The 16,404-nt window shown below is 58.5% G+C and overlaps 4 protein-coding genes across 4 annotated transcripts; 2 read left to right on the top strand and 2 right to left on the bottom strand.

Annotated features, from left to right (window-relative positions):
• Positions 1-169: 169 nt before the first annotated feature.
• Positions 170-1,715, bottom strand: THITE_35750 (phosphomevalonate kinase-like protein; the record flags this gene model as incomplete). The annotated part of the gene is made up of 3 exons (XM_003653471.1): positions 170-1,075; positions 1,172-1,370; positions 1,429-1,715. 3 exons carry the CDS (start codon positions 1,713-1,715, stop codon positions 170-172), a joined length of 1,392 nt encoding a protein of 463 aa, XP_003653519.1.
• Positions 1,716-4,885: 3,170 nt separating this feature from the next.
• On the top strand, positions 4,886-9,007 carry THITE_2116013 (uncharacterized protein). The gene is made up of 2 exons (XM_003653470.1): positions 4,886-5,110; positions 5,311-9,007. The coding sequence occupies exon 2, from the start codon at positions 5,338-5,340 to the stop codon at positions 8,890-8,892; it is 3,555 nt and encodes a 1,184-aa protein (XP_003653518.1). The 5' UTR covers positions 4,886-5,110; positions 5,311-5,337; the 3' UTR covers positions 8,893-9,007.
• An 889-nt stretch (positions 9,008-9,896) lies between these two features.
• Positions 9,897-11,172, bottom strand: THITE_2116010 (uncharacterized protein). Its single transcript, XM_003653469.1, has one exon. The coding sequence runs from the start codon at positions 10,773-10,775 to the stop codon at positions 9,936-9,938; it is 840 nt and encodes a 279-aa protein (XP_003653517.1). The 5' UTR covers positions 10,776-11,172; the 3' UTR covers positions 9,897-9,935.
• Positions 11,173-14,024: 2,852 nt separating this feature from the next.
• On the top strand, positions 14,025-15,717 carry THITE_2116008 (uncharacterized protein). The gene is made up of 2 exons (XM_003653468.1): positions 14,025-15,279; positions 15,331-15,717. The coding sequence occupies exons 1-2, from the start codon at positions 14,499-14,501 to the stop codon at positions 15,555-15,557; spliced, it is 1,008 nt and encodes a 335-aa protein (XP_003653516.1). The 5' UTR covers positions 14,025-14,498; the 3' UTR covers positions 15,558-15,717.
• Positions 15,718-16,404: the final 687 nt, after the last annotated feature.

Here is a 16,404-nt window from a genome sequence, read left to right as displayed (position 1 = left end):
AGGTCGCATGGAGGCTGAGAGACAACCCGGCCTTGTGGGAACACACGTCCCGATGCCCGTTGCACTCAACGATCCAAGATTAGATTAACTGGTATCAACAGTATCTCTAACCGCTCCCGTACCTTCTAACCATCCCCCGCAGCTCTCCAGGTCATCCGCGGTGGGCAGTTCAATGAAGCCACAACTTGAACTCGTCCACATCCTCCTTCCGCACACCTTCTGTTTCCCCCTTCACCTTCATCAGGCGCACCTGTATCTCGTTCGTCCGACTCCACTCTCTCAGAAACTCCCTGACTCTCTTCTCCGTCTCCGCGTCATCCCGCATCACCACCGCAGCGGCATCGTACCCGCCCGCCCCAGGCACGACAGTCCCGTACACCCCTTCGACCTTCTCCAGCGCGTTCAGCATAGCCTCCTGACTGTCGGGCTCGATCGGCACGCCGCTATCCCGCCCCAACTTCCGCATCATATCCCTGAAGGGCCGCATGACGGCACCTATCTCCGCGGTCCTCTGCTCCCTCAACACCCGCGCCAGCTCGTCCACCCGGGCCTGCAAGCCCTGGTACGCGCCCGCCACCGCCTCGGGGTTCGCGTCCCGCCACTCGTGCACCTTCTTCACCATGCTGACGGTCTGCGTGCCGCAGTCGACGTCGCACATGCGGATGGCCACGCCGGGCGGCAGGCCGACGAGCTCCTTGCGGATCTCGCAGTCCCACAGGCCGCCGCCGTCGTCCACCAGCGCCGCCAGCGCGGCCGCGAAGCCCGCCTCGCCCGGCCCCGGCAGGCGGGCGAGCAGCGAGGGGCTGAAGCGGCGGTAGACACACGAGCCGTACACGGCGCTGGCCACGTCGAAGCCGCTGCCGATCTTGCCCTGCGCGGAGCAGTGCGCGACCTGGGCCAGGTTGTGCAGGACGCGCTTGCCCTCCTGGGTGGTGAGGTCGAAAAGCGACGGTGGGAGATAGTGGGAGAGGAGGGCGGCGGTCAGCGAGGTGACGAGGGCAGCAGAGGAGCCGAGGCCGGTCTTGTGGGCGTCACGGAGGGTGGTGCCGAAATGGCGGAACCGGGGCCGGGGGGGCTTCTCGATTTGGGCGGCCGACAGGGGCTCTTCGTTGGGCTCGGTCGTCGAGGGCCCGTTCGTGTCTCGGCCCGTTTGAGGTGCGTTTGAGGGCACTTCCCCTCCGGCTGATGAGCTGGAGGAGGGCCTCTCGGCTTCCTGCTTGGGTTTGGAGTAGTAGTCGTTGTCGGCCAGGATGAGCAAAGATGCAGGTTTCAAGCCGTGCGCAGACCGGTCTTTGTCCACCTGTACAATGTAGGAGAGGACGTAGTTGAGCGTTGTCTCGACGAAGTGGTTCGAGTCAACTGGTGCGCCCCTGTAGGAGTGTGTAAGCCGGGTTGGTTCTCTTCAGGCCTTCGTGATGAGCAGCTTACGATTGCAGCTGGGTAACCTTGATACCGCCGCCGTTGGCGACGAGATGGTAGCCGTACCGCCAGGTGGCGTTGAGAAACTGGGGACTTTGCACAACAATCTCGGAGAGATGGACGCCTTCACTAGTCCGTATCTCCTGAGCGAGCACATGGATACGGGCACTTAGACCGAAGACCAGACCCGAGTGCTTGCGGTCGAGAACAATGTAGCCGCCCGCAAGAAGCACCTTTCCGGGAGCCGAGACGACGACGGCGCCGACTCGCTCGGCCGTGTCTCTTGGGCCAGCCATGCTTTTCAGCTGTCCTGGGTGCGCTGGATGCCGCGGGGAAGGACTCGGACGAGGGCTTCGGCGAGGTAAACAAGGCAAGGGGGGGAGTCAACAGAGCGGTCCGGACTGCGGCAAAAAGCCGTCTGAAGCTCGCGCCAAAGGTCTTGTTTACGACCGAGTCTCAGGACCTTGGGGAGAACTCAGCGCCGGCTGTGAGAAGTTCAAGCAGTCCAATTGGCCGTTGTTGGATGTTTGGGAGGCTTGTGGCTCTGTGAAGCTAGCAGCCCGAATTGCGAGGGGAAACCGTAATTGGCCGCATGCGGGGCGTGGAGGCCTGAAGGAAAACGCAAGCCCCTCGATGCAGCAAACAACTCGAGCATTTTCACGAGATGTGACCTCATAAACTACACCAGATTACCCAGTCTGGTGAACACCGTTTGCGTCACTTGTTACAAGAGTTAAGACACGTGCGTTTTGGACTGTGTGACTTGGATACGCCGGACAATGCGAGTGGCCTCCTACATATACAGCCCTAACCCTGATTCTCACTCGCACACGATCAATCTATCAAAGCCATCAACGCAACCACCACCAAATTCATCAATTGCGCCCAGATATCAAGTCATCTAACTACGAGTTTGACCTGAACAGTCGCGTGGCCGACCACGGCATACCTGGCCATTCATCTCTGACCCTCGAGCATCACGGTCAACGGCGCCCATTGGACGGAATACTGTACCAGAACCAGTGACCCAGGCACCCACTCAGGTAAGCAAGGGGGCAGAGCGGGCAGAGGCTGGGCCGGAAGAAGGAGGGAGGGGGAGAGGGGAAGGGGCGGTGTAAACTGTGGATAGAGAAGCGTCATATGGCTGTCATTGAGCCACCAGAGAGCCAGACAGTCAGGGTGCGATAGGAAAAAAGAGAAAAAAGGGAAAAAAAAAAAAGAAAAAAAAATACAAAAGGAAAAAGAAAAGAAAGAAAGGAGGAAAGGGAAGATTCAACACTGGGAAATGCATGTCTTTATCAGACGTTGGATCCGGGTGTGGGAGGTGGGTATGCAGCCAACACCGCACTCGACTCAGATTTTGGCTGATGTTGCCATATTTACCTTCACTTGGATGGTTGCCAGCAGTTTCGTCGCTCTTGGAAATGATGAATGTGATGCTGAAAAGAGGCATCCATCGCCGAGTCCTGAAATCCTGCAGGCAGCAGCTTCCGACCAGGACCGGAGAATCTCGGCGATTGACGACGCGGAACGGGCTGATGGAGCGGGCGGGGCGGAGCTACGGCTCTGGTGCCGTGGATGCCTCGTCAGCCGGGCTGAAACGTCGAGCCGCCTCGTCGCGGTGAATTTTCGTGGGCGAAGCACATGTGACTCCCAAGGCATCCCCCCCATCCTTCCTCTTTTGGCCAAGATCTGATAACCGACACCCGAAGGATGCCCAGGGCGGTGGCTTTCGTCTGGACGCGTGGACATTTCGCAAGCAATTGATCGGTTTGCGTGTTGCAGCACTCTGGACACACAATGCCAAGCTTGGCTCACGGTGCCCAACCTTAGGCGGTCGGTCCGCGATGTGCCTCGCAAAGCAGCTGATGAAAGATGATGCCTCGTCCTCCTGTCCTTGATGTTCGATCTACTCCGTACGAAATACGGAGATGCGTTCACCACTTGCGAAGCTCTTGGCGACCTCGAAGGAGATAAAGTTATGGAGTCGAGATTCTTCTCAGCTCTCACTCCCCGGGCGTGGCACATGGCTCCTGCAGAAGGCGACAAAACGGTCAACCCAAGTCCCCCCAGGCGCACCCACGATCTTAGTGCAGTCGGGCTTTGAACAAGTGCGAGCTCCGAGCTGCTGGAAATGTTAGATGACCTGGGGTCGGAGATCCGAGAAAGTACCATTCACGCCAACTGGTTGCGGAAGAAGACATGGGATGGAAGTGAGCATTAACAGGTCCAATGAGCGTTGCGATCGACAGGGGGACGTCGATCCAATAGGCTCGAGCCTCCTGTCCCCACCATACCTTCCACGCCTTCCTCCAGGTTTCGACTTGGCCCGGTTTGTCTTCGTTAGACGTGGCCCTCCCCGGACAGAGCCCCACTCAGCCCGCGTCCGGGTCTTCCGCTGCGGTGGTTTCATTCGTCATTCGCTGCCCGCCTGGCCGGTTTGGCGACTGAGGCATGAATCTCGCGAAATGGCTGCAACACGACAAGCAACGACCCTCTTAAAAAAACAATACAACTTTCTTAGAAATACGACACACCCTGCAGTGGTCTGTGCGCCCCCACCGACACCTCGCAACGAGCACGACCATACCCCCCAGCTGACATGTTGATACCGGAATCGTGATAGGAATTGATGAGAGATCCAAAGCTTCAAAGGATCCAAACGGTTAACTGCTACGTTGCTTACCAAAAGGAGAGGGCATTTGCAAAGACGGATAGACCTCCTTATCGATAAGATAACTTATCGATAAGATAGCTTATCGATAAGGCAAATGCCACGTGACCTATTGACAAATCCAGAGTATCTCCTGTATTTAGGGGTAGCATTTTCAAGCTTTCTAACAGGTCAACGTTTTTAATTAGTCTGCATTTTCCAGCCTCTCTAATTGCACTTGCAACGTCGTCAATTTGAAGCGATTCCTGTGGCGACATGTCGGCTGGGGTGCGGTGACAGGTTTTGGTGGGGGCGCACGGACCGCTGCAGGGCGCGTCGTATTTCTAAGAAATCTGTGTTGTTTTTTTAAGAGGGTCGGACAAGCAATGGCAAGCATGCTCCTGCTGTCTCGAAACGTGCCATCTGTTCTTTTCTGGAGGACGGAGTGCAGAGTAACTCGAGGTATCTACAGCGTAATGGAGACTACCTACGAAGGCTGCGCTGTCCATTCGTTACCTCTGAGTGCATACACTACCTACACACGGCTGAGGTGAGTCACTGCTTGCAAGATATTTGTGCGCTTGGTTGTTTGGCTGGCATTTTGACTCGGCAAATGAAGCGAGAAACATTCAACACACAGCTGAGCTTCTTTTCGCGTTGATCAAGCCGCAAGCCGTCGAGCTGAACGAGTTGCTCGGTGCGGTACGGGAGTACGGAGTACATGAAGTCCGTCGTGTCCACGGACCTGATGGACCCCTGCGAAGAGGGGTTCCGAGTCCACCCGCTTTCTTAGCGGGAAAAAAAGTTCGAAGATCCCGCGGGCCACCATTCACCAATCCTAGCCGAGCTCCAGCTCGCGCCGCGCATCCCATCCATATTTGACAGCCACATTCCCATCCTCCCACACTCATTCCCCCCCTTTGGTCATTCTCAACCTTCCCAATCGCTCCAGCCGTACCTACCTAGAAACGCGCGTTTGTTTGACGGCTTCAGTGTCGTCAAATGAACCTGCAATTGCGCATTTACCCATCTCTCCTTGTAAGTTGTGACTCACCCGCTTACGCGCTTTGGCACTCTCGAAGCTTCGTGTTTTGCGTCGCGTGGGCAGTTGTCTCGTGGGCAGTCACGGCGCCCTTTTCCCCGAGCAACACGCGGAAGCCGGTCCGCGCAAGGCTCAGCTTGACAATGAGTATCTGCGCCCGTTCTGCAACCGCTGACTAACGCCCTCACCACTCTAGAATCCTTCTTCGCCAGGCGTCTCCTAAATGCCCTCCGTTTACTCGTCGGTCTTCCAGAGCTTCATCCGACAAGGATTTTCAAAGTCTTTCACCCACGGCTACGCCCAGTCGGTCGTTGCTGCCACCCATCCTCAGCATGTTCTAAACACACAGAACCGCCCGTCGTTTGCACGGCGGCGCACCAGCCCTCGCGTCGGCCGCCTCGCCACCTTCAACCTTCAGTCGGCTTTCCACACCGCCAGCGTCAACACCGCGAGCTCGTTAGAGCACTACCGCCCTGACAAGACTGCCGGCCATGGCGGGCTAGATGCCTATTTCGAGCACCTGCAGAAGGCGCAGGCGAATGGCGAGGAGGCCGACAAGGAGTGGGTCCAGTTCCAGTTTCCGAAGCGCATTGAGTGGAAGCCCACGCCGGCGTCCGTCCTCGTCGGCCACGACGCGAAGACCCTCGCCCTCGAGAGCGAGGAGTCCCGTAAAGATCATGAGGACGACTCGACTGCCCCGGGCGTCCCGCCCGAGGCTAAGACCGCCTTGGCCCACATCGATGCCGCCATCGAGAAGGAGATCGAACTCCGGAAGCAGCTAGAAGCGTTGGAGGAGGAGGTCGAGTCACTGCGGACGACATCGCCGGCTCTGGCGGAGCGGCTTGCCGAAGAAATTCGGTCGCGCACGGTCACACCGTTCTCACGGGCGACAACGCCCGGCAGCGTCGCCCGCGTTCCCACATCTCCCGTCGATCCCCAATCCCAAACATACGCCGACCACTTAACCAAGCTTTCCGAGGCCGGCCGCTATGCTGAGATTCCCGCCGTCTTCGAGGCCATGCTGGCCGGCGGTGTTCGCCCCATTGCAACGGCTTACAATGCGTTGCTCATGGCCGCTATCCACTTGCCCTCGGAGAAGTGGGAGATCATCACCAAGGCACTCGACGTCTACACGGACATGTTGCGTCGGAAGGTCTCACCGGACAGTGACACTTACAACATCCTTGTCGGCCTCCTCGCGTCCCGGTCGCTCGAGATCGTGTCGCTCAAGCAGGTCCTGGAGGGCAAGCGGCTGCGTTTCGGTGGGATGGATGAGCCAGGCAAATTCATGTTTGGATCTCACGAGCTTGAGTACGCCATGTTGGTCGAGGACGACCGCCTGGACCTGGCCCTCAACCTGTTCGAGTCGTCGGTCACGTCCAACAAGGCGCTGTACTCGTCCGAGACCTACCGTCAGCTCATCTCGGCTTGTGCCCAGGCGGGGCGTGTGTCGGACATGCTACAGCTGTACGAGCACATGGAGTCCAGCCGGACAACGCCGTTTGCCGCCATTTTCCCCGCCATGATCACCTCGTTTGCCAACTGCGGTGACCTTATCAGCGCTGTGGAGTGCTACAACGAGTACCGGAACCTGGCGATTGCGAACGATCAGGGCGAGAAAACCCTGAAGGATCGCCTCGATGCCCAGGTTTACGCTGCCGTGATCAACGCGTACATCGTCTCCGACAAGCTCGAAGGCGCCATGAAGTTCTACCAGAAGATCGTGCAGGAGTACGGGGTCAAGGTCTCCGAGATCAAGGATGCCATCATCGCCGGTGGCTTTGTCAAGGGCTTCATCGACCGCGGCATTTACCGGGAAGCTCTTCAGTGGGCCCAGAAGATCGAGTCAAAGACAAGGAACTCGACCATGAGCGAAGTCGCGACCGTTGCTGCTGATCATGGGGACAAGCAGACTGCCGTCGCAGCGTTCGCCAACGTGTCTGTTCCCAGTGCCTCGGCGGCCTCGGCGATCGCTCTGCTTGCCATGAGCGTTCGTGAGGGTGACGTCGCAAGCGCTGCGCGCTACTGGGATGTCTTGTGCAGCCCGGAAGTCCAGCCGACGTCGTCCTTCATTGAGCCTACGGCCATGTACGCCGTCGCCCTGATCGGCTCGGGGCAGGTTCTCGAAGGGTTGAGCCAAGCTGAGTACATGTTTCAACGCATCCGTGATGGCGCCGTCGATCGCAAGTCCCAGCTGGCCGACGAGATTGAGGAGGGTGCCGAGTTCATTTCGAGATTCATGGCTGCCCGCGGTATCACGGATCCTCGGAACGCTCCCGTGCCGGTCGCCGAAGTGCAACACTCGTTCCCAGCATCGCCATACAGCCCCTCCCCTGCGCCGTTCCACGTCGAAGACAGCTTCGACCCGTACGCCGCGACCTCCGACGTGAAGGGTTCATTCTTCATCACCGAGGAGCTTGAAGGCGGACATGGCCGCAAGCATCCGAGGCTCAACGAGGCTCTCGCCCGCTTCCGGAACATGCGCCGGGCCGGCCGCCATCCTCGCTACATCACGTATGCCAAGCTCATCTCCGCTGCTGCCAAGGAGGGGAAGATGGACCTCTGCAAGGAGATACTCGCCATGGCGCGTACCGATGTGCCCCCGCTTCCCCAGTATGCGGTGGTCCGCTACGGCTGGTCTTCGATTCTGGACGCCATGGTTGGCGCTTGTCTCACCCTGGGCCACAGAGCCCTGGCTGAGGAGTACCACCAGGAGTTGCTTGCCATGGGTTCGACGCCGTCCGCCAACACCTATGGTCTCTACATTACCACGATGAAAGAGTCCGCCAAGACTTTCGACGAGGCCTCCGAAGCTGTCAAGATCTTCATCCGGGCCAAGACCGAGGGCGTTGAGCCGACTTCCTTCCTGTACAATGCGCTCATCGGAAAGCTCGGCAAGGCGCGCCGCATCGACGACTGCCTTTTCTACTTCGCCGAGATGCGAGCGCTGGGAATCAAGCCGACTTCGGTGACCTACGGGACAATCGTCAACGCGCTCTGCCGAGTCAGCGACGAGAAGTTTGCCGAAGAGCTCTTTGACGAGATGGAGTCCATGCCGAACTACAAGGCACGCCCGGCTCCGTACAACAGCATGATGCAGTTCTTCCTGACGACCAAGCGCGACAAGACCAAGGTGCTGGAGTACTACGAACGCATGAAGGCCAGAGGCATCGCCCCGACCGCACACACCTTCAAGCTGCTCGTTGACACGCACGCTACCCTCGAGCCTGTCGACATGAAGGCTGCCGAGGCCGTGCTGGACATGATCCGCGCCTCTAACCAGACACCTGAGGCGGTCCACTACGCGGCGCTGATCCACGCCCGTGGCTGTGTCCTGCACGACATGGAGGGCGCTCGCCGTGTGTTTGACTCGGTCATGGAGGACCGCCTGGTTGCTCCCGACGCCTGCCTGTTCCAGGCCCTCTTCGAGGCGATGGTCGCCAACCGCCAGGTTGCCGCCACCGAGTCTGTCCTTGCGCAGATGCGTGACAAGCATGTCGAGCTGACGCCCTACATCGCCAACACGCTGATCCACGGCTGGGCGGCCGAGGGCAACATCGCCAAGGCCGAGGCCATCTACGCTGCCGTGGGCCGCGAGAAGCGCGAGCCGAGCACGTACGAGGCCATGACGCGGGCTTATCTGGCCGTCCAGGACCGGGAGAATGCCAAGGCTGTCGTCAGCGAGATGCTCAGCCGCGGATATCCCAGTGCCGTGGTCAACAAGGTCCTCGAGCTCCTTGGCGGTGGTCATGCTGCGGGAGCCGTGGCTGCTGCCTAGGCGGCTGTCACGGTGGCTCTTGACCTCATCCGTTCTTTTGTCTGTCTCATCTTTTGCCCGCTTGGAATGATACCCGTTGGTGAAATGGTCGCTGGCTGGCTGGTTGGGTTGTGGTTGACCGTGAGGGGGTTGAAGTTCATCGCAAGATTCGCTGGGAGAGACGGAGCGAAACGGCGGAAACGCTTCAGTCACCCTGCATCTTCTCACTTCGTTTCCTATGTCTGTTTTCCTATGTCTGTTTAATTGGGCTCTTAAAACCGGGAATTTTCTGGGGATCGGGATCGGCGGGGCGTTTCATCGGATAGATTCTACCGGGGGCCCCGACTACGTGTGCGTGAGGCTCGGTGTGGGCAGGCGGGTTTGTCTTTTCAACGGACGGCGGACTCGGTTGGGACGGCGCGGCTGGTTGTGGGACAGAACTGACGGCGGGTGGCGCGCGATGTGATGCGGCGGCCCCTGCCTTGTGACGATAGACACTCTCCACTCTGCATAGCGAGCAGCGATCATGTTTGCTATGTATTATATGCATAAAATAATGAATGTCAGAAATAGAACATTGGCATTGTATCATACGTTGGTTCTGTACTCCGAATGAAAGGGTATCGTAGTAGCCGCTACGCTCCAAGACCAGCCCAAGCACCCTCGCTCCCCCTTGACTAGTTCGACGCAAGGCGGAGCGTCTCGAGAGGACCAGCTCCCTTCATACCGTACACTCCGTCCGTCCTTGACTTCCTTGCCACCCCAGTGTAATCCTCCCTCCAACCCTGCTTTATATGTAATTGAAGCGAAGCTTAAAGATGAGCTCCGGAAAGTGTTACATACACACAGTGTATGCACTGACGGAGCGAAGCTAAGCTTCGCTTCATATTACCGGGCAAATCTCCAGAGTTATCTGTGCGGGGACTGGTCGAGAGGCCCAAGTCATGTGACTTAGCGTGGTTTGTACAGTGCCAATTTCTCTGTAAATTACCAGGGCGTAAAGCTTCGCTTCACACTTACGGGGGCAGACAGTCACCGTAGGGTCTAGTAAAGTTCACCAACTGTCACGGCGGCCGCCCAACACCGCACCCTTCTCCCTCCCCTACCCCTTCCCCGACCGCGTCTCTGTCTCGTTCTCGTTCTCGTTCACCTCCCCCGTTTCTGTCTCGTTCTCCTTCACCGCCTTCTTCTTCTCTCACCCCCTCTCCGCCTCCCAGACTGGATAGCCGCGCTGCGGCGGAGATGGATGGTCGAGGGGCGTGTGCGGGTGAGTGTGGGATCCGCAACAATGTCGCGCTGTCTGTTGCCGGTTGAGCCGGGCCGGGGGTTTCGGTGCTGCTGCTGCTGCTGCTGCTGCTGTTGTTGTGGTTGTTGCTGTTGCTGTTGTGGTTGGTCGCGGTGGTGGTGGTGCCGCTGCTGTGTTGCATGGACGGGTCGAGAGTGGGCTGTGGTGATGGTGGGTGGCGCTGCTGAACCGGGACCGGCACGCGGGGGTAGCTCAGCGCGGTCGCGGGGAGGATGGTGCTGGCTGTGTGGCGGTTGGTGACGATGGTGGTCGGGAGGGAGAGGATGGAGGCCGTGTCCGCGTCTGCGTCCGGGTCCTCCCAGTCGGAGCCGTGGCCAGGATCGGGGTCGGCCTCGGCGGCGGCGGCGAAGGGGGTGGCGGAGGAGTGCCGCTGGTGGGTGGCGCGGTGGCGGTCGGTGCTGCTGCCGCTGTTGTCGCTGTCCTGCGTCCGCTCGGACACGGCCGTCTGGCGGCGCGATGAGAGGCGCGAGTGCCGTAGGTCGGCTAGCCATTGGGACAGGCGGAGTGTTGGCTTGGGCTTTGCGGGGAGGGTGATTCCTAGCCCGATGGGGTGAGAGGCTAAGGGCTGCGGTGCGCGCTCGAAAGACGATTCTCGCATCTCGGGCCTGCGGTCTGGGGTTTGGTCGTAATAGGGGTCCGGATTGGGATTTACGTGGGCTGAGGGAGGCCGGGACGGGGAGGGTTGGCTTGGCTGTTTGCGTCTGCTGTAGAGGAGGAAGGCGGAAGTCGCCGCCAGGAGGAGGAATGCTAACGGAGGAGTAAGCAACGTGAAGAGGCGCTAGTGTGGCAGAGAGCAGTCCGTACCGATTGTGCCGATTACGATGCCGGCTACTTGTCCAGCGGAGAGAGCGTTACCGCCACCACGCGTCGCTGCCATCGGCTTGCTTGATGTGGATGTGGCGCCAAACGAGACGTCTGCGTCTGTATCTTGGAAGTTAGTCCACGTAGCTACGAATGCGGCGCAAGGATCCTCAGCTGGGGTGAGAGTCCTGTACCTGTTATTGACGTTCGGGAGACCTGGGTTTGCGCCCCAATCATCACGGTCCTAGTCAGCAGGCTAGAGGGAGTCGAGATGGATGGTCGGGTAACGCTGGCTGGGTCACCGGAGGAGGCCACACTGGTAACGGTGATTGTGTTGCTGGAGGAGACGAGATGCTGCGAGGTGGCCTGAGAGGGTTCGTGGGAGGTGGCACTGGTGCTACTCGTGGTAGTCGTCGACAGAGTCGAAGCTGTGGTCGGCTGTAGCGACAACGACGGTGGAGCTGAACTTGGGGGAGAGGGCGGCGGAAGAGATGCGCCCGGGTCTTTGCCTGTGTTTCCTTTCCCTTTCCCCTTGCCCGAGCCCGGGTCGCTGGAATCCTGGTCTTCGTCTGGTTCTTGCTCGTCCGCGTCCTCGCTGTCATCCCTCTTGTCAAGTCTGCCATCCGGTGGCAATGAAGGCACCAGCCTCCTGCGAAGTCGGCGAAATGGCTGTCGGGCCATTGTGTCTTGAGGTGCTGAACTCCTCTACTCTGAGTCAGCGATGGGCGGTGTTCGTCTTAATCATCCGGCGCCATCTTTGAGGCCCGGGCCGGGATGGCTACAGCTGAAATTTGAGCCTCGCGGCAACCCCATCGACTCGCGGCACTTGCGTGCGGGTCCCCGGGGGAGCCCTGGCGTCATCAGCCTGTCCATTGCACCTCTGTCGACCCTTCCGAAGAGGAAATGGCCTTCTTCTCACAAACGGGGGATTGGTGATATCCAATGGGCGGACGTGTGTGGACAGGGGTGATCGCTGGCTCCGCTTCAACTGCTCCTGAAACCCACGGCGAAACATGGCGTCGCGAGCTAGGTGGGTTCACCCCCTCCCCCACAACGTGTCAGGTCGTCTGCGTCAGACGTGGAGAAGCGCCCGGGAATCCGAGATGGAGGGTCGTAAAGGCTGTGCACAGACGGGCGGCAAGAGAACTAGAGCGGACGTTGGGGTTTGTTTGTGACCTCGGAGGATACCATCTTGCCCCTGCTTCACAAGTGGATGGAGAGCCGCAAGGGTCAAACACAGGTGCACTCCTCCGAGGTACCCCTGATGGTCATCGACATTGAGTGCGCCGCCGGTACATCCCCCCGTTCCGCGGCCGCGGAAAGCGAGATCTCCGTGCTCTTGTGTGTTGCACCGCCTGTCGTCTGTCATCGAGCACTAGCTCAAGGTTGCCCTCAGCTTCCCTAACTCGCCGAGTACTAGTATTTAGGTGCTGATCTCAGCTGCTATTTGGATGCTGGCCAAAGCTGCTGGGAAGAACGTTTACGGTTGGTGCCGATGTAAGCCAAGGGCTGGCTGTAGATGTAGTGTAGATGGTAACATCGGTTTCATTAGGGCCTGTATCATGGTTGACATAGAATGCTAACGTGTAGCATCTGAAGCTTACACGCGGTAGATGAGCGAGTCCTCCTATGGAAGAGAAGATGACCTAATAAGGCTCGGAAAGCTCCGGTGTATATTCGCTTACCCTTGAGAGGCGCGGGTGCCAGTGGTGTCAGGACATTGATCAGACTTTTCGAAGATGAAATCTAGGGCGGTTTTCATTGCTTAGTTCTCAAGATGTGCATGCTTGGGTTTTGCTCTCTTCTTCGTTTCATGAAAATGTTGAATACGATGATCCTATTAAAATTCGGTAATAGAACAATTGATCTGTGAGCGTTCAGAGAGTGTTGAACTCTCCTATAGTGGTAGAATACTTATGGTTCAGTTATGGTTTGATTCAAGAGCAGTTCATATGGGGAACTTGGGGGGTTTCATTAGCGTTTTCATGCTTCTCTCGATCTTTGAACGACGAGATGAGAACCTTGAGACTCAGCGGCTGGCTCGCGGTGCGAGAAGTTATGGCTCATGGTAGCTCTCATTCTACCATGAGCCAGCACGGTTGTGCTCAGACCTCGACATGCTTCTTGTCGTTCCACATGCATGTCTCAGCACGACGCGGTGAGTTTCTCTCATCGGGACAACTTTGCCTCTCAATCGCCTGTTCAGCCCCAACTCTGTCGTAAGCTCCTGACGGGCAAGCATACAATAGTGCTGTAGGAGTACGCCAGGACATTAAGCGTTGTCCCGAACGGATCGTGAGCTTGGGGCAAAACCGTTGACCGCCGAAAATTTTCACATCATAATGTGTCACGAACGCGGTCATGGGTTCCGGGGCTGTGTCATCTTGGATGTTATTATCCAGATAGAAATTGGTATCAGCGGCGCATTTGGCAGTTCACCACATGGATTACTTTGGCGTGTACGCGGCGCCTTTCATCTGCTTGTTCTCCTTGTCTCGTACTATGGGCTCGTAACTTCCGAGAACCGGCCATTTTCGCGAGGATATGCCCCACTGACGCCATCCGGCCTGGCCCATCCTTCACTGCGACCCCAGCGAGCCGCTGTCTCAACTACTAGGCTGGATTCACCTGCCCAATCGCCACTCCCTCGCAGCAGATAGGGACCACGAGGTTGCCAGCCGCAGCCTTCCAATATCTGCGTCGTCCTCTCAGGCCGGCGTGGCACGGCTCCGGCGCAGCATGCCGGCCGAGCAATCAGAACCTCCGGGCCTATCTCCGGCGATCGGCCTGGGAAGTGGCCTGAATGCTCCTGGGTCCGATGATCTACTCGGCGGAAAACGTATTCCGAGCATGGCTCAGGACGCGAGCGGAACAAGCAAGGCGAGGCCAAACGACATGGACGATATCGAGCCCGTAAACACATCTGGGCTGCTGACGAAATGGAGTCTCGTCCGTCGTTTGTGGGATTGGAAACCCAAGCCGGCGCGCTACGATCCGCAGAACCCGCCCAAGTTCACAATATGGCTGAACCTGCTATTCGGTTTCGTAAGCCATACCAGTCTTTGCACGCAGTTAACGTCCAGTATGCTCAAGTAGTACGTTCGGGAACTGACATGCCATCACAGGCGTCGTGCTTCACCGTCTCCAACCTGTACTACAATCAAGCCATCCTCAACCGCATAGCCGAGGGGTTCGGCGTCACGTTTGAAAAAGCCTCGTCGGTCGCGACGCTCATGCAGGCCGGCTATGCGGGCGGTCTCTTGCTCCTCTGTCCGCTCGGCGACATCTTCCCGCGGCGGCCGTTCATCCTCGGCCTGGTGGGCTTCACAGCAACGATTGTACGTACCTAATCACCTTCGCTCCCTCCTTGTCCTTCCATAACACGATGTGACACCGTTATTGACGAAATCGACACCCGTCCTACCTTACCCAGTGGCTCGCGCTCTGCCTGACCACATCCTTCACCACCTTCGCAGCCGTCTCCTTCCTGGCCGGCTTCACCACCGTGACGCCGCAGCTCATGCTGCCGCTGGTGGGCGACCTGGCGCCGGCGGCGCGGCGCGCCAGCTCGCTCGCCATCGTCGTCTCGGGCCTCTCGCTCGGCATCCTGGTCGCGCGCATCCTCTCGGGCCTGCTGGCCGCCTACACGCCCGGCTGGCGCAACATCTACTGGTTCGGCCTCGGCGCCCAGTGGCTCGTGCTGGCCCTGCTCTACGTCGGCCTGCCCGACTACCCGAGCAAGAACCCCGGCGCCGCGTGGAGCTACGCCCGCGTGCTGGCCAGCATGCTGCGCCTGGCCGTGACCGAGCCGCTGCTGGTGCAGGCCGCGCTGGTCGCGTTTCTGCTGAGTGCTGTGTTCACGTCGTACTGGACCACGCTGAGCTTCCTCCTGTCGAGCCCGCCCTTTGGGTACTCGAATCTGGTCATCGGGCTGTTTGGGCTGATCGGCGTGGTGGTGATCCTGGCGGCGCCAGTGTACAGCAGGCTGGTGATCGACAAGGTGGCGCCGCTGGTGTCGGCTGTGATGGGGGTGACGTTGGAGCTGGCGGGCGTTGTCGTCGGCACGTTCACGGGGTCGTATAATGTTGCTGGGCCGGTGATCCAGGCCATCGCTATCGATCTCGGCGGCCAGTTCACCCAGATCGGCAACCGCGCGGCCATCTACAGTATCCAGCCCAACGCGAGGAACAGGGTGAACACTGCCTACATGGTGTTCTCCTTTGCCGGCCAGTTGACGGGCACGGCGGTGGGCAACAGGTTGTATGCTCAGGGTGGCTGGGTGTACAGCGGGAGCTGCAGTAGTAAGTTCATCTTGAGCTGATTATCACATTTCCAAGCTTATCTGTTCCTAGTCGCGTTTACTGGTCTGGCCCTGGTCATCTGCCTCGCTCGTGGTCCGAGGGAGACAGGATGGATCGGGTGGTCAGGAGGATGGACAATACGGAGAGATGATTTGCCGTCGGCGGAGAAGGGGTCTGAGAGTGAAGGAGTTGCTGTCGAAGAGGCGCTGGCAGGGACGACCGCTGCTGAGGGCGACCAGCAAAGCTCTGGGAGGAGTGGGAAGCTTCAAGCGTGTTGATAGACACTAGAGATTAATCATGCCCAGCATCAAATACTAGTCGCTATCACTGCTGTGACTGTGACGCTTTTCTATCATACCAAAGCTAGGGGCTAGAAGAAGGAAAAGAATAAGCTGACGCTGAGACGAGGATAACATATCTCATCAAGCGGGTGACAGGCAGCTTGTATAGTACTATAGTGTAGGTACTCAGGCACTTCATAATCGGCGTCCCCCCTCAGGAGCGCTGCTTTACGGTATGCTCTCCATGCATATTACATCATACCACGGGAGGCATCCGGGATCCGGCCCGCGTTGGCATGACAATCCTCTCGGTGTAAGCGGCTGAATGTAAGGCTTAATCTACCGCTTGCGGAACCCTAGACTCGCAGCGGCAGTGAGCGGCATCATGCTCCCCACAGACGGGGAACCATCCCTTGCTTAGACGCCGCGCCTTGTTAATCTGCGACGGGCCTCGCCTCGCCCGTCAAAGCGCCGGAAAACGATCGACAGGCCAGCACTCATCTATCATGGAGGGCATGGGGCCGATTTCCAGACTGGGCAACGCTGAGCCCCGGGGATTCCTGCGCTGCGGCACATCACTGCACAGCCTTTCCAGGTAAAGATCTGGGGACTAATTACATGCATAGTATCCGAGATGCCTTACAGGGTAGTATCGCGCGCGGGATGCGGCGTCCGAACCAGGCACGGGAATGGCAAGTCGTTGAAAGTGGGTGTAGAGCTCCGCATGACAATCAATTCGAGTCTGCTTTAAAGCACAATGGCAGAGTTTACTGCGCCATGGCGATTATTGACCGCTCTCGGCGTCCTGCCCGGACCCTTCTTTGGCCCCGTTGATATAAGACGG

Source organism: Thermothielavioides terrestris, chromosome 2 (assembly GCF_000226115.1).
Source record: "Thermothielavioides terrestris NRRL 8126 chromosome 2, complete sequence".
Classification (NCBI taxonomy): Eukaryota; Fungi; Ascomycota; class Sordariomycetes; order Sordariales; family Chaetomiaceae; genus Thermothielavioides; species Thermothielavioides terrestris.
The sequence above is the reverse complement of the archived record's forward strand: the minus strand, read 5'-3'. Positions and strand labels throughout refer to the sequence as shown.